The following is a 10877-nucleotide window of genomic DNA, read 5'->3' as shown; positions in this document are numbered from 1 at the left end:
AAGGTCTGTAAATGTAACTCAGCGGTAGAGTACTCCTTGGTTCAATCCCTAATGCCACAAAAATAAATAGATAAATAAATAATAAAAAGAATGGCTATGGAGGTTTATGGGTGTAACTATGAGGTAGAGCCTTGCCTAGCATGTACAAGGCCCTGGGTTCAATCCCTAGCACCATTACAAAACATGGACAGTGAGTTTTATGAAAAATATAGACATTGCCCACAAACAAATGTCTCATATTGACGAGAATGTCAGGTGCTCCTTGGAGACTGTTTTCAATGGGAAGCTAGGATAATATAATCTGAATGTGTGACTCAGATATTCTCTTGGGGACTAGGATTTATAGACCTTCACTTGGGAATGACTGTATGATTTGGGTAATCTGGCTATTTTAGAAGCATAGATTCCTGGCCCTACCTGAGCCCACTATTCAGAATATTCAGCAGAGGGGTGCAGAATGAGTCTGATAATTGCTATGGTTTGGAAAGTGCAGTATCTCTCCTTAAACATCAGATTTTCCAAAAAATTCGGATAAATTCTATTGACTCACAAATAAATCCTCTTCCCCTGCCCTAACTTGCAGGACTCTGGGCTCACACACTTTTGATACTAAAAGTATGTGAAGGAGTTTGTTTTCCTGGTAAGCATTTTAGGAACCTAATTTCAACACTCATCTGATGGGCCACCACAAGAGGCAGGAAGGCAATGCAGAGTGTGGCCTTGGTCTGTCAACTATTTCTTTTTTTTTTTTTTTTTGAGTGCTGGGGATCAAACCCAGGGCCTTGTGCTTACAAGGCAAGCACTCTACTGACTGAGCTATCTCCCCAGCCCCTATCAACTATTTCTTAAAAAAAAAAAAAAAAAATTTTTTTTAGTTGAAACCCAGGTTTGCACCACAAATGTTGAACTAAAGAAGCCCTATGGGAACTGATTCTAAGGAGATGGCTTAATCACTGCAGTTTCAGCTTGGGCCCCAAGAATGTTTTATTTTTATTTATTTATTATTATTAGTAGTAGTAGTAGTATTTGATGGTCCTAGAAATGGCACCCAGGGCCTTGAACTTGCTAGGCAAATGCCCTGCCACTGAACTACACCCCCAGCCCCCAAACATCAGTTTTAAGCAGTATTCCTTCAGTTTAAGGGTGCAAAATTATCTGGTTCCTGGGGGGTGGGAGGCAGGCAAGAATGGAGTAAGGATGGGTTGTATGGAGGAAAAAGAGGGGTGGGAGGGGGTGGGCGAAAGGAAAAATAACAGAATGAGATAAACATCGTTACCCTGTGTACATGTATGATTACACACATGGTGCGACTCTACTTCATGTACAACCAGAGAAACAACAGTTGTACCCCATTTTAAAAAATTGTCTGGTTCCTGAGAATTTTTTAAGAATGTAACTTCTTAAAATACATCTTCACTTTCTTCAAAAACAACAGACTTCTCTGAACCCATTTTAATTTCCTTTGCTCAGTGTGGATATTCTGGACTCAAAATCTGAAGTCAGAATATGTGCTAATAAAACATTAGTAAAGACTGATAAAGAGTAGTGTACCAAAAAAGAGTGGGTCTGACAGCAGAAATTAAAGTTCAATACAAGGTTAAAAAAAAATGTGGAGCAAGGTTTGTCAGAAATAGAACCCTAGGAGAAAAGGGACAATCAGAAATCAGCACAAATGTGGGCAAGGTGTCCTGTGCCTCTAGCCCCAGCTCCCAGAAGGTGCAGGCAGAAGGATCACTGGAGCCCAGGAGTTTGAGGACAGACTCGGGAGGCACAGCTGGACCTGAGACATAGCAAGAAATCGCTCTGCAGTTCTAGTGAGGATATGCCAACCTCTGACCTAACAATTCTTCTCTTTGGGATCTGTGTAAGAAAAATGGGCACACTGAAATGTATGGTTAAATGTTAAATGTATATTTAACCACAGTACAACACTCTATTATCTTTATTTATTTATTTATTTTTGTACCAGGGATTGAACCCAAGGGTGCTCAACCACTGAACCACATCCCCACCCCTTACTTTTGATTTAGAGACAGGGCCTCACCAAGTTGCTGAGGCTGGCTTTGAATTTAGAATCCTCCCACCTCAGCCTCCAGAGTCACTAGGATTACAGGCACACACCACTGGCACCTGGCAAGACTTCTATATTTCTAATATTGCCAAAGAGGGAGTCTATGTGCCTGTGTAAATTCTGCTGCCAGCTGCTTAGGCAGCTCACACTACTGGAAGTCCCAGCAGTCTATATACAGCTCTCCTGGAGAACTGACATGCTTCATCTTACAGGGAATAATGTTGTGCATTATCTCAACTATCTACATTAACAATGCAGTTCAGACACTCTGTACCAAAGTGTGGAAAAGGAGTCACAAGAACAAGGACTGCTGCCTGTATAGAAAATAGAAGAATAAATCCAAATCAATTTAGTCTTGAACTTGCTAGGCATGTGCTCTGCCACAGTAGAAAGCAGAGACCACAACTTGCAATGGCATTGGACAGGAACCCCATGGGAGAGTAGGAAGACTTCACTGTGATTATAAAGCACCATTATGTTTAATTACAAAGAGAGCCAAATCCTGGGTATTTTCATATGGACGACACTATGACCTAATGTTAGCCAGGTTGGGGTGAAAGTCCCTTTGAGATGTTTATTCTGTATCTTGATAACAAGATTCTGAGTCCTATTTTGCAAGAAATTCTTTGGGGGCTCTTAACTCTTACAGAGTGAAGCAGAATCTTGAGGTTCCACTTGTAGCTAATAAACTATTACTAGAATATGTGCAGGAAGTTAAGTTGCAATTCCCACTCCACCTCTATTGACCCCACACACTTCGAAGTTCACTTGTATTTAAATGACTTGACTTCATCAAGTCTGTCTACTTTGGTCTTGATTTTCTTCCACAGGTCAATGTATGAAAATTTAATTTGTGATGGCGAATTTCACTTCTGAAAAGCAATATATGTATTTATTTTGTCCTTTATACCAACCAGACATTGATGGCCCTCCTTTTCTGAGCTATGGCCAGATGTCCAAAAGAAACACAGAGACTGAATTCACTGGGACACACTGCATTCCAGGAAGTCCTCATTTTTGAACAAAGTAACTTTTTTTGGGGGGGGGGTACCTAGGATTGAATTCAGGCTACTCAACCATGGAGCTGCATCCCAGCCCTATTTTGGATTTTATTTAGAGATAGGGTCTCACCAAGTTCCTTAGTGCATCGTCATTGCTGAGGCTGGCTTTGAACTCTCAATCCTCCTACTTCAGCCTCCAAAGCTGCTGGGCAAAATAACATTTATCGTACTTCGGATTTTCTGAAACAGGTCTCATTAGCAGTAAGATAAAAACCTTGGTAGAAAAGAGCAGGCAAAGAATACGACAGAGGGCACAAGACATTAAAATGACTAATAAGTCATGTTCAACCTAAGGAGGAAAAATGTCACCATTTTTTCATAGATTAGCAAAATTAAGTCTGAGGTAGAGAATCTAAGCACAAAACACTCATACATTATTACTAGAAATTCCTGCAACCATTTTCTTCACAGCATACACTCTGACCTCATCAATACTTACTATAAAAAAATTTCTTTGGATATACTTGCAAAAGTGCTTGTGGTATTTCGTTTTCTCAGAATTTTTTTGAAGCATCAAAAAACAAATAACACAAATGGATGAAATTGGAGGGCTGGGGAGATAGCTCAGCTGGTAGAGTGCTTGCTTTGCAAGCACAAGGCCCTGAGTTCGATCCCTAGTACCGCAAAAAAAAAAAAAAAAAAAATTGGAGAATATCATGATAAGTGAGATAAGCCAATCTCAAAAAACCAAAGGATGAATGATCTCGCTGATAAGCGAATGATGACATATAATGGGGGGTGGGAGGGATTAGCGTTACGGTAAGGGTTAGGTTTAGGGTTAGGGTTAAGGAGGGGGGCAAGAATGGAGGAAGGAAGGACTGTATAGAGGGAAAAGAGGGGTGGGGGGAAGGAAAAAAATAACAGAATGAATCAAACATTACCCTATGTAAATTTATGATTACACAAATGGTATGCCTTTACTCTATGTACAAACAGAGAAACATGTATACCATTTGTTTACAATAAAAAAAATAAAAAATAAACTTCCAAAATCCTTTATTAAAAAAAGAAAACTAACAGCAGAACTCATCTAGGTCTTTGTATGACCTTCCCAATATCTCTCCAACCCTCTCATGAACCCCAAGGAGGTTCCTTTAGGAAGACGACTAATTGAAAAATCAATAGGTGGACAACTGAAAACCATTGGATTGGAAAATTGTTACATTTAATTATAACTGAAATGTTAAACTTCAATGTTGCCATATTTAATGGTGGTCCTGAATCATTGTACTTTGTGCTTTGAAATCTGATATCTAGGAGCACATCAAAAAAGCTAAGGGTTAGCCATAAAGAATAATAATATTATGGCATTTGCAAATAAATGGATGGAACTGGGGAATATCATGCTAAGTGAAATAAGCCAAGCCCAAAAAACCAAAGGTCGAATGTTTTCCCTGATAAGTGGAGAATGATATATAATGGGGGTGGGGGTGGGGAATGAGAGAATAATGGGGGAACTTTCGAACATGTAGAAGAAAATGAGAGGGAGGGGGTATGAAAAATGGTGGAATGAGACAGACATCATTGCCCTATGTACATGTATGATTACACGAAATGGTGTGAATCTGCATTGTGTACAACCATAGAAGTGAAATTATGTACCCCATTTGTGTACAATGAATCAAAATGCAGTCTGTAAAAAATTAAAAGCTAAATAAAAATTTAAAAAAAAATAACAAATGAACATTAGGATCATGTTCCTATCAGAGAATGTTACTGAGTTTGTTTCAAAGAATGATGTGGAAGTGTTACCAAATGCATCTTGTAGTAGCTTTGTGTAAATTTTGAGTTACAAATACATGTAATGAAAGGAAAAAAAAAAAAAAGTAGTAGTACAGCTGGGGATATAGCTCAGTTGGCAGAGTGCTTGCCTCCCAAGATAAGGCATCACCCAAAAAAAAAAAAAAAAAAAAAAAAAACAAAAAAACCAAAACATGTAATGATACAAATTGAATACATATCTAAGAATGTATCCGTGCAGGTATACACTTCCTCAACTGCCCCAAGGAGAAAATGGTCATGCTGAGCCAGTGTTTCATAAACTGCCTGAGTTCGATATTTAAATACTCATCAGCAGAAGCCACAGAACAACGGGTCTCAGCTCTGATGGCACACTGCAGGTGGGAAGGCCTTAAAAAATACTGTTAACAGGCTGGACTTGGTGGTGCACGCTTGTAATCTTACTGGCTTGGGAAGTTAAGACAGGAGGATCACAAGTTCAAGGCCAGTCTCAGCAACTTACTGAAATCCTGTCACAAAACACAAAATATTCTGAGGCATATTTTCGATGTGGCTCAGTGATTAAGTGCCACTGGGTTAAACCTCCAATATCAAAAGAAAAAAAGGTGGAGTGGGAGAGGGAGAGGATATGGTTTAGAGAGGTTAAGCACCCTGAAGCTTAATACCTGATACAAAATACACACACACACACACCAAAAAAAAAAAAAAAAAATCCAAAGAAAATTTATCTGGGTCCATCCCCACAAAATTGACTTAATTTTACTAAGAATGGGGTGCAGGGGCTGGGGTTGTGGCTCAGTGGTAGAGAGCTTGCCTAGCATGTGTGAGGCACTGGGTTTGATTCTCAGCACATTAAAAAAAAAAAAAAATTGGGGTGCAGACTCACTTTGAAAATTTTAAAAATTCCCCAATGCAGCAGTGACAAGAGTCATCAGTATGCCAGGTGTGGTGGTGCACACCTGTAATCCCAGCAACTCAGAAAGGCTGAGGCAGGAGGGTTGAGTTCAAATCCAGCCTCAGCAACTTAGTGAGACCCTAAACAACTTAGCAAGACCCTGTCTCAAAATTATATATATAAATAAATAAAGGGTGGGGGTGGATGGGGATGTGGCTCAGTGGTAAAATGCCCCTGGGTTCAATTCTCAGTACTAAATATAAAAATAAAGAAAAATTTAAAAATCACTTATAAGATTCCTCAATGACCATTATGACCAAGCATGAGATCAAGGGCAGTGTCACCAGCAGGACCTGCCACATTAGAATTTGAGGCCCCAAAGGAGGGACACAGGACATGCCTCACTGCCATTACTCTGTGCTGTCACTCAGTTTTCACTACTCTGTAGCCTCAGTTGACCAGAGCAGGTCCTGTTTCCAGACTGTGACTATTTGAGTGTCCTCGTACTTTGGTTTTTGTCACTATTTGCCTTAAAGGAATAAATTTTAAAGTAACACTTCCCTCCAACACTAGATTTTTACAAACTCAACAAGAAGAAAAAAGGATATGTCTTGCTACTAAATAGCAGTTCTATTACAAAAGTCCATGATGTCTTCAAGTTTGTGGTTAGCTACATTTTCAGCCTTGTATCCTGGCAATATTTTTTAAAAGTGTGAAAAATATGTAAGTACTAGTAAAGAACCCTTTAGAGCCAGGTATAGTGGCACAGTCCAGTAATCCCAGCTACTCAGGAGGCTGAGGCAGGAGGAATTACAATACAAACCCAGTCTGGGTAACACAGACTGTCTCAAAAAAATAAATAAATAAAAAGAGTTGTGGGGTGCAGTTCAGTGGTAGAGTATCTCTGGGTTTGATATCTAGTACTGCCAAAAATAAAAAATAAAAATTAGCAAGTTTCTCTTACTAATCACACAATTATTTTTTCCAGATTAAGCCAGGTAACAGGGGTATAAAGTACATTTTTGCAAGAATATAGAAGCTGACCAATAAGAAGGAAAAAATGGCAAATTCCAAAAAGAACTATTACATCAACAAATATTCACAAACTTCTGTGACTTATACAGTTGTCATCATTTAGACAAGGTTTCTCCAGATGAAATGAGTTTTTACAAGAAAAAGTTTTCCTCTTGAGTACAAAACACACATTCTCTCCTCTCTCATAAGAAAAACGAGCTCAGCCTCAGCCTTCAAAATGTAACAATTGTCGGGTACAGTGGGGTACACCTGTAATCCCAGCGGCTCAGGAGGCTGAGACAGGATGATCACAGGAGGATCGAGAGTTCAGAGCCAGCCTCAGCAATGGGAAGGTGCTAAGCAACTCAGTGAGATACTGTGTCTAAATAAAATACAAAATAGGGCTGGGGATGTGGCTCAGTGGTGGAGTGACCTGAGTTGAAGCACCAGTGCCCCACCCCAAAAATGGTAACAATTAATGTAGTAAATGAGCTCAACCTGATAATCTAAAGGATACATTTTTAGTTTTAAAATAATTTGAAGTTCACATTAAATCTTTTAAAATGAGTATCTGAAGAGTTAGAGATCATATATTTTATTACAATGTATTTTAAAAATTTGGGCAGTTACAATTGAGACAGAAAACCAGTTTCATACCAAAAATACACTTTCAATTACTTTATCAAGCAAATAAAAACAATCTTCATTTATTTGCTCTTTTCAGAAGGAAAAGAAGGAAATAATACAATAGAAATCCAATATTATATGAGAGACATGTAATTAAGCATACATACAAAATGAACATGTATTGAATTTTCAGAAACAAAAGTAAAAATAAATAGTAATGATAAAACTTTGGAAAAAATAATGCCTATCTTAGTTGTTGAAAATATGATTTTTAATTATATATACATAGATATACACTTAATAAAAAGCCATCTCTTTAAGATTGCACAAAACATGGAACCAATAAAGCATATTTTATGGCATGTAATACTATCATCCTAGGGCAGTTTGTCCTTAACTCCAGGATACAAAATACTTAGATTTGTAATATAATAAAAGGTCTGCAGAATTGCCGAGAAAGATTGTCTTCCTCAACTCATATTAACCTGCAATAATCTTACAAAAGGCTGTACAGGAAATTTCACAAAAAGAAATATTAAATAATTATTGTGCCCACTCCATACTGACTAAACAGCTAAAAATGGGCTTCAAAAGTAAACTTGGTGGTTATTTAATATTTTCAATACTTTATACTAAAGGTTGTTTTTTGTTCTATAAAAACACTTTGTGTTTAATCATGATTGGCAATCTCAACACAAGAAAAACCCTGACAAATGGAGTCAGTTTTTGCTTATCACATTTTCATAAATAATGTGTCAGGAGATAGGAATTTATAGAAAAGAAACACTAATACTCATTCCCTTGTAACCAGATTGTAATCAGGAGTGCTTTTACATTATTTAAAAATTATTTAAACTCCTTTATAAGAAAATCAAAGGTAGTAGCATTTTCATTTATACCATGGTACAGCCCTCAATTCCAAGAAAAATACACTTTTGGCAACCAGAAAAAATTGCACAAAGCTTGGGGGCAACCTGAAAAGCTCTTGGTGAAAATCACATATTTTAGGAGAATAAAAAAATATGTATGGGCCTAATATTTACATTCAAATATTTACATTCAACACAAAGTCATAAGTTAGCTATTCAGCTGCTCAATACCAATAATTCACAGGTATTTCAAAAGATGGAACTGTGTCCACAATATCTGTGATCACACTTGAATGCATAGAATACAGTAAAATAATGGTTCTTCAGTCTGTTACCTATCGAAATTATAGAATGAAACTGTTTATATTTTGAAAGCCATACAATCCAAAGAACTGAGCAAGTATTTTATTAATTCATGATACATACTTTAAGTACTACTGATTTCACTCATTTGTTCAACAACTTGCCCTAAAATCTCATCAACTACATCAACATCATAATTCACTTGCTGAAGATCAAGATCAGGTACAATCATGGCCAGCAGCTGTCCCACATTAACTCGAAGAGATCGAAGTTTGAGGCTGCAAATACAAATAGGAAACTCATTACATGAGTACTACAGTACACATTATCAACCACACAGAAATTTAAAGTGAAAACGTTAGAATCAAATCTCTGCAAAATGAAGCAGAGTTAAACAAAAGAAAAGCAAAACTTCACTTGAAGAACTGTATTTAATAATTCATTTGGGGCTGGGGAGATAGCTCAGTTGGCAGAGTGCTTGCCTTGCAAGCACAAGGCCCTGGGTTCAATCCCTAGTACCACCAAAAAAAAAAAATCATTTGATACATTAGATTCATTAGGGTTTATCCTCCTTAGCCATCAGATGCTAGCACAGGTCCAAGCACAGTGTTTCTACAATTGTTAGCTTGGTCTGATCCCTACTTATACTTTTAATTTGCAGACTGAAGAAAACATGAAATAGCAAAATATAGAAATTGGAATACAGTATTTATTTTAAGTATTGTTATCACCTGGAAAATAGTGATATGCTAACAAAAATATTACTTTAAGAATAAGAGCTAGGGTTGTGGCTCAGTGGTGGAGCACTTGCCTAGCATGTGTGAGGCACTGGGTTCGATTCTCAGCACCACATATAAATAAGTAAATAAATAAAGGCCCATCAACAACAATAAAAAAGAATAAGACCAGCACAGCTAAGGAAATGATTAAGAGCATGAAGAGAGCATACAGAATGGGACAAGATCTTGGCCAGCTACTCCTCCAACAAGGGACTAATTAATATCCAGAATATACAAAGAACTCAAAAAACTTAGCACCAAAAAAACCACCTAATCAATAAATAGGCAAAAGAACTAAACAGAAACTTCTTAATAAAAGAAACACAAAAGGGCAATATATGAAAAAGTGTTCAAAATCTCTAGCAATCAGGGAAATGCAAATCAAAACTACATTAAGATCCCATCTCACTTCAGTCAGAATGGTCCATTGTGGGTGGGACTGCAGACTAGTACAACTGCTCTGGAAAACAGTCTGGAAATTCCTCAAAAAAAAAAAAAAAAAAAAAAAACTAGGGATGGAACTACCATATCTACCATATGACCCAGCTATCCCACTCCTGGGTATTTTCCCCCCAAAAATCTAAAACCAGAATACTAGGCAACATCAATGTTTATAGCAGCACAACTCACAAAGCCTGAAATCAACCTAGCTGCCCATCAATAGATGAATGGATTAAGAAATTGTGGAGTGTGTATATACATATGTTTATATATATATATATTTTTTTTTTTTCTTTTTTCTTTTTTTGAGACAGGGTCTCGCTAAGTTGCTGTACAACCTCGCTAAATTGCTGAGGCTGGGTTTGAACTTGTGATCCTCCTGCCTCAGTCTCCCAAGTCACCGAGATTACAGGCATGTGCCACCACACCTAGCACAAACCACATTTTATTCCTTCTAGATTCTTTCACTTAAATAGAAGTTTGTTCTCATCTTGAAAGGATGATGATGTTACCTCTTTTGAATCTGTACATCCTAACACTGGGATGACAGCAGACATCAATGACTTCATATGATAGAATAACATTTAATATGTGTTAAGAGAAAAAAATCAGCATGCTACTTTAACTGCAAAGTGCCTCATTTATTATTACCTTTCCCCATCTGTGTAATTTACAGACTCCTCAATATTACTTGAAGTTGAAACATCTGTTCCTCTCACAGGACTTGCAGATTTTAACTGTTCAATTTCAGTTTTGAGTTCTTCACACTGAGAACGAATCTGTGATTTTTCCATTTCTAATAATTCAACCTGACAAAAATACAAATTAATTTAAAATTTAAAAATACTGTCATAGTGCAAATTTAAAGAAATACAGAACTAGAATAATAAAAATTACCTAAACTATCAAAAAAAACCCATTAAATACACCCCAATAATTTTACAAAGTTTAATTTGTTTAGCTTCCTTTCTACTCTTTTTACAGTAAAAAAAATGTTAATTACCACATGATGAAAATTGAGGGATACCTGAAAATTGAAACTTTGACAAAGACACTAATGCCTTAATATTGTTTGTC

The 10877-nt window shown here is 37.1% G+C and overlaps 1 protein-coding gene across 3 annotated transcripts in view; it reads right to left on the bottom strand.

Moving 5' to 3' along the window:
• Positions 1 to 7407: 7407 nt before the first annotated feature.
• The window catches only part of Morc3 (MORC family CW-type zinc finger 3), a 38794-nt gene continuing 35324 nt past the window's right edge, over positions 7408 to 10877 (bottom strand). For all 3 annotated transcript variants that reach the window (XM_047565168.1, XM_047565170.1, XM_047565169.1), the window contains 2 exons: positions 10452 to 10609; positions 7408 to 8858 (listed from right to left, as the gene is read on the bottom strand). In XM_047565168.1, coding sequence (XP_047421124.1) covers positions 8705 to 8858; positions 10452 to 10609 — 312 coding nt within the window. In that variant the 3' untranslated portion in view covers positions 7408 to 8704. The remainder of the gene's footprint in view (positions 8859 to 10451; positions 10610 to 10877) is intronic.

Source organism: Sciurus carolinensis, chromosome 9 (assembly GCF_902686445.1).
Source record: "Sciurus carolinensis chromosome 9, mSciCar1.2, whole genome shotgun sequence".
NCBI lineage: Eukaryota > Metazoa > Chordata > Mammalia > Rodentia > Sciuridae > Sciurus > Sciurus carolinensis.
This window is presented reverse-complemented; position numbering and strand designations above follow the sequence as displayed.